This window comes from Bubalus kerabau, chromosome 14 (assembly GCF_029407905.1).
Source record: "Bubalus kerabau isolate K-KA32 ecotype Philippines breed swamp buffalo chromosome 14, PCC_UOA_SB_1v2, whole genome shotgun sequence".
NCBI lineage: Eukaryota > Metazoa > Chordata > Mammalia > Artiodactyla > Bovidae > Bubalus > Bubalus kerabau.
The window spans coordinates 39,785,539-39,808,014 of NC_073637.1; the positions used below are offsets into that span (position 1 = coordinate 39,785,539).

The 22,476-nt window shown below is 39.9% G+C and overlaps 1 protein-coding gene across 11 annotated transcripts; it reads left to right on the plus strand.

The window, feature by feature from the left end:
• The first annotated feature begins 1,236 nt into the window (after nt 1–1,236).
• On the plus strand, nt 1,237–20,262 carry GDAP1 (ganglioside induced differentiation associated protein 1). Of its 11 annotated transcripts, none has more exons than XM_055546305.1 (6): nt 1,241–1,477; nt 2,158–2,350; nt 11,127–11,300; nt 12,512–12,606; nt 15,352–15,466; nt 17,096–20,262. In XM_055546305.1, the coding sequence occupies exons 1-6, from the start codon at nt 1,361–1,363 to the stop codon at nt 17,476–17,478; spliced, it is 1,077 nt and encodes a 358-aa protein (XP_055402280.1). In that variant the 5' UTR covers nt 1,241–1,360; the 3' UTR covers nt 17,479–20,262. The 11 variants fall into 11 exon arrangements, with proteins under 11 accessions (XP_055402282.1, XP_055402280.1, XP_055402286.1 ...); XM_055546310.1 differs by having other exon boundaries at nt 1,388–1,477; nt 2,158–2,205; XM_055546304.1 differs by lacking the exon at nt 1,241–1,477 and adding an exon at nt 1,564–1,840 and having other exon boundaries at nt 17,099–20,262.
• Nucleotides 20,263–22,476: the final 2,214 nt, after the last annotated feature.

Here is a 22,476-nt window from a genome sequence, read left to right on the forward strand (position 1 = left end):
TGTTATAAAGGAGAGGAAGGACCTCGTGAGATTTCTGTCTCTTCTAGGGGCCTTTTTTAGACCTTTCATTTCTCTTAGTACTTGTGTTTCCTCTTAAACTGATAGTTCTCATCTCCACTGTGGTCATCTGTTCTGTTGTCCCTGCCACCAGACTTCTATCTTGGGTGCCATTTCCAGTGCCCAGTACAATGCTTGGAACACAGTAGATACTCAATAAATATTTGCTGGATGAATTATAACAAGCATTCATTTCACGGTCATATTAATACATATTCACTAAAAGAGAAATTCTGCTGATTTACTATTGTGCTGAATTTTGAGAAGTGTATAATAATGACTAGATTATCATAAAATCATGATTTTGACCATGGTTATAAAGAGAATGTTTATAAGGCAACTGAAATTGTACATAATATTTAGTGTCTACAACATGCTAGCCTGTTCTGGGTGTTTAACATTGTATTTAATTCTCACAAAAACTTTGGGGAAAATAAAATTATCTGTACTTCAAAAATTGGGAAAATTGAAAAACTAGGAAACAAACCCAAGTAATTCTGCTCTAAAAATTCTGTGTTAATTAGCAGGTGCAAACTATTGTATATAGAAGGGGTAGACAGCAAGATCCTATTGCATCGCACAGGGAACTATATTTGATCCTGTAATAAACCATAATGGAAAGAAATATGAACAAGAATACACACACACACACACACACACACGACTGAATCACTTTGCTGTGCAGCAGAAACACACACAACATTGTAAACCAACAATACTTAAATAAAATGAATTTAATTTTTAAATGAACAAAAAATATCTGTATTTAACAACTAGACTTTTCATTCGCATTGTTAAGGAGATTTATTGTTGTTGTTACATGACCTCATAGTAGCATCTTCGAATGAAAACTCATAAATCTTTTGTCTATCAACCTTCCACCAAAGGCACAGCCTCTCCATGAGGAATCCTAAGTATCTTGGGAAACTGATGCTTTTGTACCTGAGCCATCTCTACTCCATCTACAAAACCCATGAGTAATTTGCAATTAATACGTTTCATTACTCATCTTAAATAATCAGGAACTCATATTTTAGATCATTTCCTTTACAAAACGTCCAATTGCACCTCCCAAGCTACTTCCGTGCGCAGAGACCCCGCCCCGAGTCTTTGCGGACTCGCCCCGCAGCTTTCTCGCCGGCGAAACTACACTTCCCAGTGATCTGTTCGTCCATCCGCGCGAACGCAACTTTCCCGGCTCCGGGTGGCACCCGGAAAAGCTAAACGGCTCTTTGCAGGGCAGTGTGGCTGGAGGAAGTAAAGGACGGACCGGCGAGGCCCTCCCGCGCTCGCGCACCCCGAAATGGCTCGGAGGCAGGACGAGCAGAGAGGGGGAGCGCCCTTGATGGGGGAAGGCAAGTCGGACGCAGAGGTTAAGCTCATTCTGTATCACTGGACGCATTCCTTCAGCTCTCAAAAGGTAAAGGCCTCGGCCGGGCGGGCGGCGCGGATCGGGTTTCAGCACCTGGACAGCTCCCTCTGGGTGCCGCCCGGGAAAGCCCGCCCACCGAGACCTCCAACTCAACCCCTGCGGGCGGGCGCGCCCTGTGGGGCAGGGGTGCGCCTTATTATGGAGGAGGAGGGAAAATCAGTCTGAGATGGAAAGGCCATGACTCAGGCACCGCCACTCATGAAATGCGACAGAAAACATCACTTTCGGCGTTGGGGCGGGAGGCCTCGTCTCCGGGGCCTTTGGAGAGTGAGGCAGAGGGAAGCGCCTTCCGGCAACCGTCGCATCCAGGGTTCCTTCTTTTACTCTTGGTTGATTCACTCTTTTCAACAGGTCTAGTGTATCTGTTTCAGGTTCTTACTATGGGGAGACGCATCATAAGGTTTAGGACACAAAGAAAAGTAGTAGTGATGAAGAGGGTGACCGTGGACTGAATATTGCCAGAATCATTCTCATTACGTATCTTTTCTAACTTACAAGATTGAGGTGAGAGAATATGTCTCACTTGTTAATTCCAGGAATAGAGTTGAAAGGGGTGTTGAAAATATTAATAACTCAGGGAAGCACAAAAAGGCTGCTGGCTGGTATCCAGGGATGTCATTTAATTAAAAGCCTACCTGCGTTGTGGTAACCAATGTGAACTCTTCCAGGTGCGCTTGGTAATTGCTGAAAAGGCATTGAAGTGCGAGGAACATGATGTAAGTCTGCCCCTGAGTGAGCACAATGAGCCTTGGTTTATGCGTTTGAACTCAACTGGAGAAGTGCCCGTCCTTATCCACGGGGAAAACATTATTTGTGAGGCCACTCAGATCATTGATTATCTTGAACAGACTTTCCTGGATGGTAATGTTAAGGCTATTTGTGATTTCTTGGATTTACTTTCAACACAAATATCTGTCTTCCCTCCTTCCTCCCTTCCGTCCCTCCTCCCCTCCTTCTCTTCTTCCCTGCTTCCTATTTCCTCCCTTCCTCCCCTCCTTCTCCCTTCCTTTTGGTTTCATGATGGTGGTTTAGTGCTAACAACCTTTTCCATTTCCATAAGCACACAAATAAAAATGGGTCAATAGCATAATTTGTATAAGCCATTGTGACTCCATTGAAACGATTTCGTATAAACTACCAATTTTAATGTTGGAATTTCCCTTTTAAATTCATTGCAAGAAACCCTGCAGGTGTATGATTTGTGGTGGTAATTTATTAGCCTTGAAGTCAGATTCATATTATTGACAGCCTATTCTATGTCTGACATTTTGTAATTTCTGTTCTAGTCAGTCTTCAAAAAAAAAAACAAAAAAAAAAACCACAAAACACCTGAGATAAGCATGGTAGATTAATTATTCCTATTTTGTACACGAGGAAAGAGAAACAGGTTGCCTAAGGTAACATAGCTGTTTTATAGCAGAATGGGCTGGAATGTAAGCCTTTCAAATCCAAACCTTCCTATCACATGGACTGTCGCTCATAGTCATTGGCACTTACACATTGTCCTTGCTTATTCCCTAATAACAAGCCTTTCAGGTAAACTGTAGCTTTAATATTTGCCCAAGATTATGCAGCTGATCAACGACAGAACTGAGAACAGAACAGAGGGCTCTTAGCTTTCAGGCTAACAACTCGTCTGAAAAAGGAACTGCATGATAAGATCCAATTACTCTTCATCTGCTACCAGTTATGTGAATGTTAATTAGGCAGGATAAAACCAGACTATAACCTCAAATTACTGGAAGGTGAGAAAGGAAATTTTAAGGCAAAAAAAAAAAAAAAAGTCTGAGGTACTTAGAAGAAAGATAGGTATAGGACCTAAATAGGGGTGGGGTTTGCCACAGGGAATTAGATTAGCAATGGCCTACCCTTATTCTTAATCTAAGTGTTTAGTTCCCTAGGATTTTGATAGGAGTTGGCCATCTATCTAAACCAAGGAGTTTAACTTGGTGTAATGAACTTCTTTTCCATCCATCATTATTTGCTAGCCCTTATAAGTCTAAATTCTGGGGACTGTACAGAAAATGGGGGCTAATTGATTTAAGACAAATTTTCTCAATCTTGAGCTTTTTGGAAATGGAGAAGTCTGTTAAATAATAATTTGTATTTCTTGGGAGAAGTGATTATAGCAATGTGAATAAGACAAAATAATTGCATAAGAATTCTACTATAAGTCATCAAAAACTTTAAAAAGATACAGCAAATGAAAATCATATTTAAATATTTTGTTTAGCATCCCTTGAACTACTATCACTAGCCTTTTCCCGCCTCCTCTTCCTTACATTGTTTCTACTCTCAGATGTTCAGTAATGTACAATGGTACTTCACAGTATAGTCATGTTAATGATGATTAGGCTTTATTAAATTTTTCTTTAGGCTTTTCTTTTTCTTTGACTATTTCATAGCAAAACTGGAATGCATTCTGAGTCCTGCTCAAGGTGAATACTAAGTTCTTACTACAATTTGTTGAATCAGAGGAGAAAGCATTGTGGGCTAAACATTAAGATGAAAATATGGAAACTAAGAACTTACTTCTGGTTGTACTGATAGAGTAAACAGACAATGAAGAATCCTAGCTCTTAGTCTGGAACTTGATTTTTCTTTTTGTTCTCTTGGGAACTAGGTGTCATAGTTTTATCAGTTGCAGAGATAAAGTAATCCAAACAACTCTTATTTCACTCTTTGCTGTTTCCCAAGGAGAAGAGTCATTCAGTTGGGAAGGGTTAAATAAAGGTTAAGATTAAGGGAACTAAAACCTATAGTAGATATGAAGGCAGTAAGAAAACAATTACTTTATATAAATGAAGGCTACTGTAGTTTCTAGATGAAGTTTATCTAAAATAAACATGTAAGCATTATCACAATGATCATTAACATAATTTATATTTATTATTAAGAATTCATGGAGGTTAGGAAAAGTGCCAGACAAGAGAGAGAAAATGTTATTCATTGATAACATGTTATTTAACATGTATTCCATTGACCAGCTTCCTTGATGGCTCAGAGGGTAAAGCGTCTGCCTGCAATGCAAGAGACCCAGGTTCCATCCCTGGGTAGAGAAAATCCCCTGGAGAAGGAAATGGCAACCCACTCCAGTATCCTTGCCTGGAGAATCCCATGGACAGAGGAGCCTGGTGGGCTACAGTCCACGGGGTCGCAAAGAGTCGGACACAACTGAGCAACTTCACTTTCACTTTCTTTCTTTCCATTGACCAGCAGCATTGGTATCACCTCGGAGAAGGCAATGGCACCCCACTCCAGTACTCTTGCCTGGAAAATCCCATGGACGGAGGAGACTGGTAGGCTGCAGTCCATGGGGTCGCTGAGTCGGGCACGACTGAGCGACTTCACTTTCACTTTTCACTTTCATGCATTGGAGAAGGAAATGGCAACCCACTCCAGTATTCTTGCCTGGAGAATCCCAAGGACGGAGGTGCCTGGTGGGCTGCTGTCTATGGGGTCGCACAGAGTCGGACACGACTGAAGCGACTTGGCAGCAGCACCAGCAGGAGTCTATTAGAAAGGCAGAATTCTAGACCCTACTGCAAGTCTATTGAATCAGAATCTATATTTTAATAAGATTCCAAAGTGACTCATACATACATAGAAGTTTGAGAAGCAGTACTACAAATTATTTTGCATTAAGTAATTGCTTAAGCTTTAAGCAGTGCTGTAAAACACTTCTTTACGTATGGCAGAGTTCTAGAATGTGTTGTCAAAAATTAAAAATAATATTTTTGAGTATCTTGATTAAAAGGATCCAGCATAAGTTTTACATTACTGGAGAATGTCTCTAACACTTTAAAAAGTGGATCTGTTGTGTGCTGGGCATAGTTCTTGGTATAGTGTTTCTTGATTTAAGTAGAGCATTTGAGATTGTGTCATATGATAGCCCTGTGGAATGAAGGAGCATGTATGGCTAGATAAGAATAATGCATATATTCTGATGAATAAACCACCATTCTGAAAAATATTCATTTATAAATTTCTTATACCATGTTGCTTATTTAGCTATATTCTCTCATTTCACTTATCCTATGATAATTCTATCACACCTTAATTATTTCATTTACTGGCAGACCCAGAATGCACTGTGAAGTCAGAGACAGTGTCTGTTTCACTAACAACTAAATTTCCAGTGCCTCGTATGGTTAATGTTCTCTAATGGGAGCTTAATAAATATTTTTGAATGATTAAAATGAATGAAATATTGAAAATAGATATCAACTTGGATAGGGATCTCTGCTGGTGTTCTTTTAGGCTTCTGTTCTCTGATTTGAGTCTAACAGTTCCATAAATGATTTGAATAAAGGCATGGAAGAAATACTGCTACACTTGTGGATGTGTAAACTGCAGTAGTTAAAATGATGAGTAGCTTATGAAATGCTTTGCATGGAACAATAACTAAGATAAAGTTTAACAAGGCTAAAAGTAGTATATGAATTTTGTTTGGAAAAATCAGCTTTTTAATGAAGGATGGGAGCCCTGGCTTGCTAATAAGTTACCAACAACAGCCAACAATGAAATAAAAGACAAGTGTGATCTTGAGTTGTTTCAGAAGTGTAGGTTCTATCCAGAGCATGGCTAATTGTGAGCTGCTACATTTGAACTTGATGGAACATGCAGCATTTTGGTCAATTATGGATGGAACTTTGAGGAAAGCTGACAAATTAGAATGAATAACACTTGAATGAATTTCATGAGGTGTGTAGTTGCCCCTGGTTCAAATGAGAGGCTTTAAGTGCATCCATTCATCTCCAGAACAGAGTGTAGTCGTCAACAGGCATCACTTTTGCTGTTATTTGTTGGTATCTTTCATTAGTCTACCAAATGAGACTGTACTAAAAATGATGGCTTGCTGGCCTGTACACTTTTCTCAACCTTTCTGTGTAATCAGTATTGACATATTTACATCCTTATGCTTTTGGTGTATCGTAATCTCTTTTAGTGAACTTTAACATGGCCACTAGATAATAAAAAAAAGAAAAGGTGAGCATTAAATAACTACAAAATACTAGAATATATACTATTTATTATTGTCAAATAACTCATTGGTAACCTGGAATCAAGGGCGTCGTATGGTAAATATTGAATTTTGGTAACTTAATATGTTATATAACAGTTCTCTGAAGATTATGTCCCATATCTTACGTCCATATATGTCATTTTGAATATTCTTAGGAAAAGAATTTGGTTTGGAAAGAATCCAAGTATCCTGGTAGATTAAAGGATCACATATTAAGTCCAATTAGGAAATGTAAATTTATTTTATAAATACAGTTTTATCAATAGAAAATTAATTCAGATTTAAAAAATAATATTAATTCTGAAATTACTGTTACTTTAAATAATATAGTTATTTATGTAAAGGAATTTCCAATTATTGTTAAGGTCATAGAATAAATAATTTTATGTCTGTTAGTAAAAGGCTCTCATATATAATTGAGTAACACATCTACTGAAATTGCAAATTAGCTCAAAGTGTGTAACTGAATGCAGAGAAAATATGGTATATGGTAAGGAAAAGAAAAGGAGTCTTTAAAACTCCTGATTATGCCAATAAACGTGGTTTTAAAAAGTAATTAAAAAAACTTTCTGTGATTTGTTCAATTTTAGTGGATGCTAGGCCCCTCTGTCCATGGGATTCTCCAGGCAAGAATACTGGAGTAGGTTCCGTGCTCTCCTACAGGGAACCTTCCCCACCCAGGGATCAAACTTGCATCGCCTATGTATGTCTCCTGCGTTGGCAGGCAGGTTCTTTACCACTAGTGCCACCTGGGAAGCTAAACTCTTTTTATTGTTTGCTCTTGGGGAAACAATGTAATTTTTTAAAAAAATTGCTCAGGGCCATTCTTAGTCTACTTAGCAACACAGGAACTTGAGGATATATGGAGCTGATGTCCTCATTAAATGGATTGCAATATGATTTTATCCTTTCTTTCTGATTTCAAATTTTGTGCTTTTGTTTTCTCTCCTTGTTTATCTTATCTTTCTGCTTTGTGTCTATCCGCTTGTTTCTGATTTGCTGCCTAAATTTAGTCTTGCCTTTGTCCCTACTCAGTGCTTCTACAAAGTCAGGTCTTATGCCAATGTATTTGTTTGTTCTTCCAGCTTAGTCACTAATCCTGGCTTCCACTACGGTAATGCTCCTCCCCAGTGCTGGAAACTTCTTTTATTGCTTTTTCTTTAAAATCCTCTGACTGTCTCTCCTGCCCCTGTAACCCTTCTGTTGTTTTCTCACTCCTGACCAAGATAGACCCAGAAATGATTTTCTAAGTATCATAACAAAAGTGCTTTATGAAAGGACTGGAAAGTAAAAGAAGATGAGAATGAGAGGGAAGATTTTATGTATCACTCAAAGGAAATTCCCAATTGTGTTTTGAAAAAAACTCTTTTTCCAGAGGCAGCTGTCTGTTGCTAATTTGTTGCTGGTGTCAGGAAGATGCTGGTGGTACATCCTCATGTGGACAGGGTGTCCTTGAAGAGAGAAAGTGAGCTTGGAAAAGAACATGGGTTCAGCGTGTATCTGAGCCTCTGTCTGACAAAGTTCTCTTAGGAGATAGTTTTATAGTTCATGGCGCACTGAGTAGATTATTTTCAGGAGTTCAAACATTTGGATGCAGGCTTGGCCAGATGGACCTTTCCCAGAAAGCAATTAGACATTATTTTTCCTGCTCTCATTCTCTTTCCAGGAAGGAAGTGGTATGCTCTTCTGAAGTCAAGACCCCAGCCTGGCCCCACAAAGCAGCCAGAGCCAGTAGCCGTAAATTTAACAACCTGGGAAGCATTTTAAAATGCTGCATCATTTATGGTTATTAACCTGTGGTTCTTGAACCCCCCAGAGCAGTGGTTCTTAAACTTTTAGGTTTCAAGGCCCCTTTGTTTTAGAAGTTAATGAGGACATTTGAGAGAGCTTTTGTTTATATGGGCTATCTATCAATACTTATCAAATTAGAAATTAAAATTGAGAAAAGTTTAAAATACAAGAACATACAAGGCTCATATCCCGTTAACTATCAGAACGATGGAGTTTTTACACATTGTATAACCTCTGGAAAATACGATTGTAAACTCAAGAGAGGTTAAGAATGAAAAAGCAATGAACATCTTAATATTACTATAAAAACAGCTTTGATTTGTAGACCCTCTGAGGGTGTCTTCAGGAAGCCCAGGGATTTTCCGACCATACTTTGTGAACTGTTACCCCTAGTGGTCTGTGAACAAAATCCAGGAGATTTACTATCTTAGAGGGGAAAAAAATTACATCTTTGTTTTTCACTAATTTCCAAAAGAAATGGATCATTTCCTTCATTTCCAGTGTAGGCAGAATTCAAAGCAGTATCAGAAGTGCCTATGACTTTGTTCGTATGTTCACATGATGGTGATGTGTTAATGGCATTATTGTTATTGCAGATGTCTTAAATATCACTTATGCCCCTCACTACATTGAAATTATTGTAGTTATTAGATCTGCTGTTAGATCTTGTTAATGTGTTAATAAAAGACACCCATATTACTATTTTATCATTTAAATTTACTCTGATAACATACTTTAATCAATTTTCTTTGCAATGCTATGTATTTTATGCATTTAAGAACATTATTTTGGAGGTCAGTGGCAAACAAAAAGTTAAGAACTCTTCAGAATTTCAAGCACCTTAGAAAGCTGCCAGTCTGTTATTCTCATGGGAATGTCTACTGTGCATTATTGGGGGTACTGGTGACATTCTGAGATCCTGAAAGGTCCATAAGGAAGTGTGATCTAGTTGGGCAAACCCACAGTTGATGAGCAGTTTGCAGCTGACATGTGAGCCTTGGTCATTCTAATGTAGACTTCAGAATTGGAGTCACTAGCAGGGAATTAGACACTTGCCCACTGAGGAGTAATCCATCTTCTGTTTTTCTTAGAGTCAGAAATAGCCTATTCACTTAAAAGCTTGTTCTTCTTAGTCTGGCATGATGAGATCTTGCCTGAAATGCTTTGCAACCAATTGTGAATTGTCAGTGCTTATGAATGAGTGTAGGATGCTCAAAAGGATTCTAAATTAAATAAATAACCCAAACTAAATAAGTGAATAAGCAAAAAGAAATGTATAGAGTAGAGGCTGTTCTTTTTAACCATTGGATTAATAAGCTTTTTGGCACTTTTTTAGAGGCAGTTTGAGAGTTAAAAGTGGGAACTGGTTCTGCAGGAACTTATTCCTGGCCTCTGGATCACGTGGTTTATCTTTATTTTTCTTGGATAGTCTCTGAAAAGTATACCCTTCGAAGATGTTATGATGATGTAATGCAGCAGAGCACTGCATTAGGAGTTCATGACTTTGGTTCTTGTTTTGCCTCTACTTAGCTGTGGGCTCTTAGGAGAATGTCTCAGCCTCTATATGTCAGCGTCGTCATTAACTGCTCCAGAGCTTCTCCAGCTCAAATATTCCTATAGCTAGCGATTTGGGGACATATTCATTTATTAATTGAAATTTATTGAACACCTGCTATCAGCCAAACATTATATTAGGCAACTGGGGATTCAACAAAGAATAGTACATGATCCCTACCTTTAGGAGTCTATAGTCTAGAGTTTAACCAACAAAAGAAGATTTATGTGAAACCCAGTTTCCAGAGATAAAATACCAAAATTTCCTGGTGAATTCCATGAAGACTAGCCATTCACATTCACATAGCATCAACAGGATCACTCTTTTTTTTTTTTTTTTTTAATATTTTTAATTGGAGGATAATTGCTTTACACTATTGTGTTGGTTTCTGCCATATACATCAACAGGATCACTCTTGGTATGTACTGGAACCTTGGAAGGTGTGGTCCCTGATCATCTTTCCATAATGAGCCTTGATTCACTTAACCAACATTTACCAATGGCCTAAAATGAGACCTCAGTTCAAATCCTGGGTTGGGAAGTTCCTCTGGAGAAGGGATATCCTACCCACTGCAGTATTCTTGGGCTTCCCTGGTGGCTCAGACAGTAAAGAATCTACCTGCAATGCAGAAAACCTGGGTTTGATCCCTGGGTTGGGAAGATTCCCTGGAGAAGGAAATGGCTACCCACTCCAGTATTCTAGCCTGGAAAATCCTCATGGACAGAGTAGCCTGGCGGATTACAGTCCATGGGGTCGCAAAGAGTTGGACAGGACTGAGCGACTAAGCACACATGAAGTGAATGAGACATGATGCTGGGCTCGGGATCGTATGTTCTCTGACCTGAAGGAGTTCATAGGGCAAAGAGATACAATAACTAATTAAGGTGATAAGGGTTATAAAGGAGTTTGTACCAAGTATTTTTTGTGTACAGAGGAAGGCACACTTGATCTAGTCAGATGTTGGTAGTTGTGGGAGGTTGGAGAAGATTTCACAGTGGAGTTGGCATGAAAATCTGGACCTTGAGAATAGTGATTTGTGAGTTGGAGAAGTCTGATCATGGTTTGGAATCTAGTCTAGGACATGAGTTCAATTCAAGTTTTGACTGTTGAGGCTGGGAAAATGTCATCCTTTACCTCCCTTCATATAATATTGAAAATATTAATGATGAGGGGGCTGGTATTTTTCTTTTTTGCTTTTGGTTGTAACATCTCATTTGTAACTTTTTCTTCAATGTTTGTGTATGTGTTTGTATGTATATTTTAGAAAAAACACCCAGATTAATGCCCGATAAAGGAAGCATGTATTACCCACGGGTGCAGCATTATCGAGAACTACTTGACTCCTTGCCCATGGATGCTTATACACACGGCTGCATTTTACATCCTGAGCTAACTGTGGACTCCATGATCCCAGCTTATGCAACAACAAGGATTCGCAGTATGTAGAGGTCTTAAAGGCCTGCAATTCTGCCTCACATTTCTCTTCATTCATTTTTGACACCCAGCACATCTCAGGAAGACCTGGGGGTGGGATTGTTGAGTTTGCTTCAGGGACATACACCTTACACATCGATCCATGTACCAGGCAGATGAATCTGTGCTTCATCTGTTTTGCTGGACATTTATTGTCTTTAGGATCTGATTTTCCAACTCTTGGCCTTGAGGACCAAGCATAGATAAAACTCAGAATAGTGGCCTGTGGAAGAGTAAAGAATGTAACATGTTTACAGGGACAGACAGACTAGAATCAGAACAGCTGGGGTCTGCAGGCACTTATAGGTGATGGAGTTCACATTTCTGGTCCTTTAGTTTTGTTTCATTATGTGAAGGCTGTGTCATCATTACTCTGCCTCTAGGTTCAGTGACTGGCGATCCACTGAGGTTGAGCTGTGACCGCTAGCTCTCTCCTTCCTCCTGTCCTGAGCATAGGGATGGGTCAGTGTATGGGATGAGGAGCAGGAGGTGTGCTTCATGGCCCAGCAGTGGGAAGGGAAGGGGCCATGGTCAGACTGAGGAGTGGCCAGGAACACTCACACTCAGATCTCCAATTCCGCCAAGCACGTTCTTCCCATGACATCATGCCTCGTTTTTAGGGTTCTCTTACTTGCGTTGTTTTCATTTCTTTCTGATGCCCTCCTGCTCACTCCTCTCCCGTTCCCCGCTCTCCCTCTCTCCATCTTCCTCGTCTCTCTCCTGGCCTCTCACCTTCCTCGTGTTCCTCCTCCTCCTCATAAATACCCATCTTATGGTTTGAAGCAAATATTCTGACCATAGTTCTATCATCCAGAATAAATATTTCTCTAAATAATGCTTTTTCCTTCCCTTCACAAAAAAAGTTTATTACAGAAGACTGGAAAGGTACTGAAAGGTAGGACAACTATTCTGCACCTAGCACTCACAGTGTGCTGGACTTTGCTCTAAGCACTTTCCAAGGTGCCTCTTATTTCATCCTCAACCTGCGTGGCAGATAGTCTCATAGCTGCAATTTAAAGGTGAGGAAGCCGAGGCACAGAGAGGGGGGAGTCTGGGGCAGAGAGGGCGTGACCCCCCAGCGCGTATGCTCTTACCATCAGGTTTCCCTACTTCTCCTTGCTTCTTATATGGAAGGAAGGAAATAATTTTCTGTTTCAAAACTGATTTCATCATCAGGCCAAATTGGTAACACGGAGTCTGAACTGAAAAAACTTGCTGAAGAAAACCCAGATTTACAAGAGGCATACATTGCAAAACAGAAGCGGCTTAAAGTAAGTAAACCAGGCTGTCCTCAAGTGACATCTGCTATTTGTGTTAAATGGTCCACTTTTTGTAAAGTATTGCTATTTCTTAGAATATCTTCTATTAAATATCACAAATCATCAGTGCACATGTTACCTTTGGCTCATGTTCTGCTTTTAGAAAGAATTTTTCTTTATTAGATTTGATATTCAGACCTAACGACAATTGCTTGAAGAGCAGATATTGCTCATCCTGGTTGCCAAGGCAAGTTATAAAATGTAAAAGCAGGTTAATAAAATATCATAGGAATCTGTCATTTCAGGTGTTTTGCACTTTGAGTCAGCTGGACCTCTGTTTATGACTTTTTTATACCAATAAAGCAGTCAGCGGATTTTTTTTTTTTAATACTGTATATCTTCCCCTCACACCTTTCATTTTTTGCCTTTTTACGTTTTGATCACCTTTACCCATTTCTCCTACCTCTTACCTCCTGCCTCTGGCAACCACTAGTCTATTCTCTGCATCTATGAGCTTAGTTCCCTAGTGGCTCAGAGGTTAAAGCATCTGCCTGGAATGTAGGAGACCTGGGTTTAATCCCTGGGTCGGGAAGATCCCCTGGAGAAGGAAATGGCAACCCACTCCAGTACTCTTGCCTGGAGAATCCCATGGAGGGAGGAGCCTAGTAGGTTACAGTCCATGGGGTCACAAAGAGTTGGACACGACTGAGCGACTTCACTTTCACGAGCTTAGTTATTTGTTTGTTTTTAGATTCCACAAATAAGAGAGATCATATGGTTTTTGACTTTCTCTGTCTGATTTATTTAACTTAGCAAAATTCTCTCAAGGTTTAACTACATTGTTGTAAATGGCAAAGTTTTTATTCTTTTTTTGTAGCTGGAAAATATTCCATTCTATATATACACATCACAATTTTTTAAAATCCATTAATCTGTTGATGAACACTTAAGTTGTTTTGCCTATTGTAAATAATACTGCAAGGAACATAGGACTGCAGGTATCTTTCAGATTAATTTAAAAAATTATTTTTAATTGGAGGATAAGCTTTACAATGTTGTGTTGGTTTCTGCCGTACAACAACGTGAGTCAACCATAAGTGTACACATATCCCCTCCATCCTGAACCTTCCTCCCACCCCCTACCCCATTCCATCATCTAGGTTGTTACGGAGCACTGGGTTGAGCTCCCTGTGTTATGCAGCAGCTTCCCATTAACTGTCTATTTTACATATGATAATGTATATGTTTCAATGCTACTCTCTCAATTCATCCACCCTCTCCTCACCTGCTGTGTCCACAAACCTGTTCTCTGTGTCTGTATCTTGATTCCTGCCCTGGAAATAGGTTCATCAGTACCATTTTCTAGAATCCAGATATATGCATTATTAAGAATTTATGTTTTTGTTTTTCTTTGGCTAAATACCCAGAAGTAGAATTGCTGGATTGTATATTAGTTCTATTTTTAATTTTTTGAGGAACCTCTACACTATTTTCTATCATGGCTGTACCAGTTTACATTCCCACCAATAGAACACAAAGATTCCCTTTTTTCCACATCCTTGTCAACACTTACAGTTTTTGTCTTTTTGATAATAGCCATCCTAACAGATGAGGTAGTATCTTACTGTGGCTTTGAATTGTTTTCCCTGATGATCATAAATGTTGAGCATCTTTTCATGTACCTATGGGCCTTTGCATATCTTTGGGAAAATGTCTATCTAGATCTTAGGCCCATTTTTAAATTGAATTGTTTACTTGCTATTTGGTTATGTGTGTGTGTGCGTGCGCTCAGTCATGGCCAGCTCTTTGCAACCCCATGGATTGTAACCCACCAGGCTTCTCTGTCTGTGGGATTTCCCAGGGAAGGATAAGGGAGTGGGTTGCCATTTCCTACTCCAGGGGATCTTCCCATCCCAGGGATCAAACCTGGGTCTCCTGCATTGTAGGCAGATTCTTTACCAACTGAGCCACCAGGGAAGTCACACATCTCTGACCCCTCAGTTATTCATTCATTGAAGACTGTTGAATTTCCATTCTTAAACTTCCTTTGTGGTCCAGTGGTTGACTCTGTGCTCCCAATGTACGGGACATGGGTTCAATCCCTGGTTGGGGAAGATCCCATGTGCCACATGACATGGCCAACGAAGCAAAACAAAATCAACACAACCATCTTCAGGACTTCTCTGGCTCTTCAGTGACTGAGACTCTGCATTGCCAATGTAGAGGTTGGGAGCTCCATCCCTGGTTGGGGAACTAAGATCCCACATGTTACTAGGTGTGGTCAAAAGATTAAAAAAAAAAAACAAACAACTTAAAAAATTCCATTCTTGAATTGGGCATGAAAGGAATCTCTCTTTTTTTAAACTTTTTATTTTGTATTGGGGTAAAGCTGATTAACAAACAGTGTCGTGATAGTTTCGGGTGAACAGCAGAGGGACTCAGCCATACATATGCATGCATCAGTTCTCCCCTAAACTCCCTTCCCAGTGACAGGAGTCTCTTTGTGCCCCTCATATTCTTTGTCCTCTCTAATCCTTCGGTCCCACAGGAGTTGCCAGTGGACAGTGAGTCTGGCCCCTGGGATAATTTCACAGCCAGGGCATTTCCCCTCAGGTTTGCTTTTGCTTTGGTTATTCTGTTTCTTCTCATTGTCTAGAATAAACAGACTCCCACTGTATAAAAATTTATATCTTCTCTGCTCTACACTGATTATTTTTACAGGCATAAATAACCTACTTAGTTATTTTTGTTAATTAGTCAAAGCTCCTTGACCATGACAATGTCAAATATTTGAAGAAAATTCTTGATGAATTGGAGAAAGTCTTGGATCAGGTTGAAACTGAGTTGCAAAGAAGAAATGAAGAAACCCCAGGTAGGTTCTCATTTGTGTTCTTTTTGTCTTTTTCTGTATACCAGGGGTATTTATGGGAACATTCTTAGATTTCACCCAAAACATTCTGTAAACTATTTTTAACTGTTAGTACTCACGGACAGTTTGACTTTATGATAGCAACAATAATACTGAATTCAACAAAACCCAGGTGTCTAGTGTAACTCTGCATTTATATGAAATACAGCCAGTGAAGAATTTTTTTTTGCACAACTTAAGTTATGGTTGGTAGATTCCTACCTGGCCTGTTTCACAAGTTTTAATTACAGTGGTTAGTTTGGGAGTGTTCTACTTGCTAGAACATTCCCTCTAGTTTTTTCCTTAGGTGGGAGAAAAATTGCAAATTGAAGTAAAGTATAACATGGGTGGGCTTCCCAGGTGGCGCTAGTGGTAAAGAACCCACCTGCCAATACTGAACACATGAGACATGGGTTCAATCCCTGGGTCAGGAAGATCCCTTGGGGGAGGAAATGGCAACCCACTCCAGTATTGTTGCATGGAGAATCCCATGGACAGAGGAGCCTGGGGCAGGGAGAGGTGGGGGCTACACTCCATAGCGTTGCGAAGAGTCGGACACAACTGAAGTAACTTAGCATAACATGGGAGTCAGCCTGTGTGTATGTGCAGGCTGGCTGGTGAGCACCCGTCTTCTGTACCTGTGAAAATGAATGAATGATGAAGCCCAAGTGCAGACACGTGGACTGTTTGCACTATTCTGACTGACCACAAAGTTGAAGACCATGTTACCTGCAACTTGCTTCACAATAGGGATTATCTTCTGTTTTAAATAAGTAACAGTTAACAAAAGCAGCAACTACTGAGTGAGGTTTAAATCCTCAAGTACATGTGTCATTTTTTTAACCCATGAGGAAATATCTGTTAACTCTGTTGGCTTGGAGGCATGATAGACAGGCTTTGAGCTTAAGTAGCCCTAGTGACACCTAGGGACCCAGGTGCCTGTCAGGTGTCAACCAAGTGTCCCTTAGCTTTGGGATGGATTATTTTGATGTGGAACATTTTTAAAGTCTTTATTGAATTTGTTACAATATCGCTTCTGATTTATGTTATGATTTTTTTTTTTTTTTTTTTTGGCTGAGAGGCATGTAGGATCACATATTCCCCACCAGGGATTGAACCTGCACTCCCTGCATTGGAAGGTGAAGTCCCGTAGCTTGGGATACATTTGCATGCCGCCCTCCTTTTTTTTAAGCATAGAATTACTCACTGAGTGTGATTGTCAACAAAATGTACCATAGCCTTCATCTTTTGCTATACTCACCGTTGCCCTCAACACTAAGAGCAGAGATGCCAACCAGAGTCTGTCTGTACAATGCGTGCACGTGTGCTCAGTAACTCAGTCATGTCTGACTCTCTGTGACCCCATGGACTGTAGCTCACCAGGCTCCTTGTCCATGGGATTCTCCAGGCAAGAATACTGGACTGGGTTGCCGTGCCCTCCTCCAGGGCATCTTCCCAATCCAGGGACTGAACCCGTGTCTCTTATGTCTCCTGCATTGGGAGGCGGGTTCTTTCCCACTAGCACCACCTGGAAAGCCCTGTCTGTCGGTACAGTGCTTGCCCTTAACCCACCGTGTCCCTTTCTCCAATTAGAAGAAGGCCGCCAGCCATGGCTCTGCGGGGAATCCTTCACCCTGGCAGACGTATCGCTTGCTGTTACACTGCATCGACTGAAGTTCCTGGGGTTTGCGAGGAGAAACTGGGGAAATGGAAAGCGACCCAACTTGGAAACCTATTACGAGCGTGTCTTGAAGAGGAAAACATTTAACAAGGTTTTGGGACATGTCAACAATATATTAATCTCTGCAGTGCTGCCAACTGCATTCCGAGTGGCCAAGAAAAGGGCCCCAAAGGTTCTTGGCACCACCCTTGTGGTTGGTTTGCTTGCCGGAATGGGATATTTTGCTTTTATGCTTTTCAGAAAGAGACTTGGCAGCATGATATTAGCGCTTAGACCCAGACCAAATTACTTCTAGGTGGGTGGGATCTAGTGGTGGCCATTCATCCAGCCATTCAGCTAGACCCCTCTCCACTCTTCCAGGTCCGGGGAAGAATGACCCTGGGCAACTAGTAAAAAGCATAATTGACTTTACTCTTTGGCTAGCTTATGTGAGAAAAGGAGGTAATAAATGTGTTTTTGTGCGCTGGTAACTCTGACAGGACTTATTTGCAAACCTCTTCTAATTCATCCTTAAAACATGCACAAAGTCAAGATAGGTGAATACCGACAGGTAGAGGAGAGACCTTTAACTCAAAATTCCAGTTCAAGTTCTGGGTTATTTGGGGGAGAACATTATTATTATGAGCAGACAGTAATGATAACCTATGATTGCCCATAACTCTTCATCTGAGACTATCTGGGTGTATTGAGTGGTAAATAGTTCACAGTATTTTCTCCTAGAATTCAGAAATCATCTTTGTTACTCAGCCCAGGTGTTCAGACAGCAGAAGGGCACAGCAGTGCTTCATACTCTCACTGTTAGCTTTAGGCTGAAATAAGGGAGGCAAAGGGACAAAGGAGGGGGAAAGGGAGGATGAAGCTATATAATGAAGGCAATGGAAAGCAACCTCCATGTGCCTTCAATGCCATTCACGGCTGCCTGTCCCCTTAGTAAACATTACATTTGACTGCTTGTGGCTACAGCCCATGCATCCTCGTGTAACTGAGGACCTTGGAAAAAGAGGACTGGAGAGTCACTGGGGGGAGTTGGCTGGAGAAAACTCTGGGCTTTAAACTTGCAGCACCTCACTTTAGTGTTAATTTTAAATGCACATAAATCACAGTCATTACTTTAATAAAATTAACTGCTTGTCTATTTGGGCAAGAGATACCTACTGGAACATGTCTTGATTAACATTTACATGAAAATCTTAAATGACACTAAAATTTCTTCTTGGTTCTGCAATTTGAAGGTACCTATGAGATGTCACTCCCATGGACTGTTGCAAACAGTCACTGGAAGCCTTGGCCTCTCCAGCCCTTTTGTCCACACAAGTGGCATTTAGGTGAATGTCCCAGGTAGTCACTGACATGGCATGTGGCTGGGGAGGGGATAGTTTGATGATCTGGGAGTGATAAGTAGGCTTATTCTTCATTTGGAGAGGCTGGTGGTATGTTAACACAAAAACTGTTGTCTAAGCCTTGCATCTATTTATTGTCTTCAACAGAGCCTTAAAAGGTTACAGGGAGGGAGAAAGTCTAGTTTTGGTCCTTGGCAATGAAATACAGGGAGATGAAATAAGTCAATGGATAGTGATTCCACCTACATTCATTCATGTATGTCTTGGCACTGTGGGGGGCACCTCAGTCCATCTGGAAGGGATAATTCCAGTATATCCCGTCAACAACAATGGGGTTTGTGCTCAGGAAAAATCTTCCCTGGTGATGGGAAGGTGCAGTTTCTCTGGAGTTGGCCAGAAAGACATGGGGAGCAGTGTTGGGTCTGATGGGAAGTATGCGTAGTGAACAGAGCTAAGGTTCCAGCAAACAGCAAAAGCTTGCTTGGACCGCCTCAGATCGACTGTGCAAATGGTTAAAGAATGTACTGATTTTTTTTTTACTAATAGGAAACAGTCCTACTTACTAAACAATGACTTTGATGGTAAAGTGATTCTATAATTCATGAATCATTTGTTTTAGAAAATCTTGATGAACTTGATATTCCCTGTTGACAAGAAATTAATAAAATGTCCAGTGTAAACTCCATCCAACAAGAATTAACAGACTGGCAGCTTTTATAATGTCTTGATTTTGAGCCTTAGTTCACTGTTGTATAGAGTGTTTAATTTTGTTGCTGGGACATTCCAATCCATGTATTCATAAAAGAGCCACAAAGCCGATCATTCAGTAGTTCAGAGTGTTTCAGAGTTCTTTGTGTCATCCTACAATAAGCAAGAACTCAGACATGAAGAAATAAAAACTGGATTTTTATAAAAAATCTACAAAGGCAAAGGGTTGTTGATTAAACATTTTAAGGTCAATTCTGGCTTTTCCTTACAATTTATATTATTACTGATCAATAGAAAAGATAATGAAAGTATTTGTGATTTTCAGATTCAGTTTCATTGGAAATAGGCTTCTGTCAAATTTAAGGGGGATGCATTTGTGGCGATTTCTTCATGGATACCCTTGTTTATACTTTTAAGATATTTGTTTAGGAGTATAATGACCACTAGGTGTCGCTGTTCCTCCAGTAGTTTGAGATTGGGCTTTCTCTAGGTTCAGCAAGCCTTCTGAATGTTTCAAGGGAAGGTAAACATTAATGACCTTAGTTTCTGAGATGAGGGCATCTTCATCAGATCATTCATCTGTAAAAGAGCTTGAGGCACATGTAGTATTGATCTGTAATGCTTGGAAGGGATAACTGTACCACACAATGTCAAGCTAAAGAGCTGAACATATCCTACTAGCAAAATAGGCACTTTTACATATTTTGTCTTTCATGATCATTAGTAGACTGGCCCGTGTGCTCAATTTAATTTCCAAAATTTGTGTAAATACCACAGTTAGAAAAATGCCTGAGGTACTACATTTACGTTGGCTATTTATGTCTTAACACAAATACTATTTTATTGTTATTGCTGTTATATGCCTTTTGGATCTGCTTTCCTTAATCGCAGATAGTTGTAAATTGCTTGCTCAATTTTTAGTAATTATTGATATTGACACCAGAGCTGTAGATTTTTTGGTGTTGTTGAATGTAATAGAGATCAAGATACTACTCTGCCTGTAAGATCAATAAAATTAATTGGAAAATAAACATGTATACTGAAAGTACTAATTTTGTAATCTTTTTAAGAAATCAGATTGTGTTTTTCATTTAATGTCAAAGCATAATCTCATAATTAAAGTAAGAAAAGTAAGCAAAAGTCAGTTATTCAAAATATTTAGCTATAGGATGTTATATTTTATTTGTAACATAAAAATTACTGACTTGATTTACTTAAATATAGATAATTTTCTGGTTAAAATGAATGGTGGCTTAAAGAATAACATATTTGATACTGATTATTAAAGGAATTTTTGCAGACAGCCACCTGACATGGTATGAAGCATGAAAATGAAAAACGCAATATTTTTTTTTTTCAAAACAGTTTTGTTACATGTTTGTGTGCCTGTTCAGTCGCTTAGTCATGTCCTATTCTTCCCTACCCTGTGGACTGCAGCCCACCAGGCTCCTCTGTCCATGGAATTTTCCAGGCAAGAATACTGGAATGGTTTGCCATTGCCTTTTCTAGGGAGTCTTCCTGACCCATGGATCAAACCCGCATCTCTTGTGTCTCCTGTATTGGCAGGTGAAGTCTTTATACCTGGGAAGTCACATGTTTACTGTCTTTCAAATATAACTCTTTTCATGATATTTATGTATTCCTTTTATTGAATCATGGATTATGAATAATTCAAATTACTATCCATATTTCTAATCTTGTTGAGCTTAGCCATTATTCTAATCATTAAATAGAAGTTGAGTGCTACTTTTGTTTTACATTGAACAAAACCAACTGAATAAGAATCAAATTGACCTCATTTTCCCCAAGTTTGCAAACAAAAGGCAACAATCTTGAATGTCATGGAATGTCAGATGCATATACCACTCTATAGTCTGCTCAGAAAAGAAAAAAACACTATAAGAGCAGAAAAATCAAATTAATACAATGAATAAATTAGTATTTAGACATAATCTTCATCTTGTTTGTGCTAAATATTTGGCCTGTTTATACTGTTGTTTTCTACTTAGTCCTACCAGAATGTCTTGATTTTCTGATTTTCCAGAATACTAGCGATTTGCTCAGTAGGATGCGTGCATGCATATCTGCATGCTAAGTCATTTCAGTCATGTCCAACTCTTTGTGACCCTGTGGAGTATAACCCTCCAGGCTCCTCTGTCAATACGATTCTTCAGGCAAGAATACTGTAGTGGGTTGCTAGGTAGGATCAGTTCAGTTCAGTCGATCAGTCGTGTCCGACTCTTTGCGACCCCATGAATCGCAGCACACCAGGCCTCCCTGTCCATCACCAACTCCCGGAGTTCACTCAGACTCACGTCCATCGAGTCAGTGATGCCATCCAGCCATCTCATCCTCTGTCGTCCCCTTCTCCTCCTGCCCCCAATCCCTCCCAGCATCAGAGTCTTTTCCAATGAGTCAACTCTTCGCATGAGGTGGCCAAAGTACTGGAGTTTCAGCTATAACATCATTCCTTCCAAAGAAATCCCAGGGCTGATCTCCTTCAGAATGGACTGGTTGGATCTCCTTGCAGTGCAAGGGACTCTCAAGAGTCTTCTCCAACACCACAGTTCAAAAGCATCAATTCTTTGGCCCTCAGCCTTCTTCACAGTCCAACTCTTGCATCCATACATGACCACAGGAAAAACCATAGCCTTGACTAGATGGACCTTTGTTGGCAAAGTAATGTCTCTGCTTTTGAATATGCTATCTAGGTTGGTCATAACTTTCCTTCCAAGGAGTAAGCGTCTTTTAATTTCATGGCTGCAGTCACCATCTGCAGTGATTTTGCAGATTCCAAATCAAGTGATGAAGTATAATTTCTAAGAGGGGATAATAGTTTCGTTTTAAATCGTGTATTACATTATGAAAATGAAGAGAGGGAGAGAGGAGAACTCATGTTATGGGTTAGGAAGGCAGTACACTGGTGAAAACAGTATACTGTATTACTTGTGCCTGAGTTGAGCCCTCAATTTTGTTTTGGAAGATTGGCATATGTGTCAGGAGGCCATGGGGTACAGCAGGCTATGAGGTACAAGACAACCCTACCGTGTAGAGTTTGAGACATCTCATGCCCACCATGGACCTTAATATACTCTGATTCAAGTAAGATGGCATATCTCATCCATGGTACCTTGTCATAAAACTCCTTTGGGAAGGATTGACATTTTTTTGTCTTAAGCCTTTACTTTGAAAAGTGAAAGTGAAAGTACCTCAGTCGTGTCTGACTCTTTGCAACCCAGTGGACT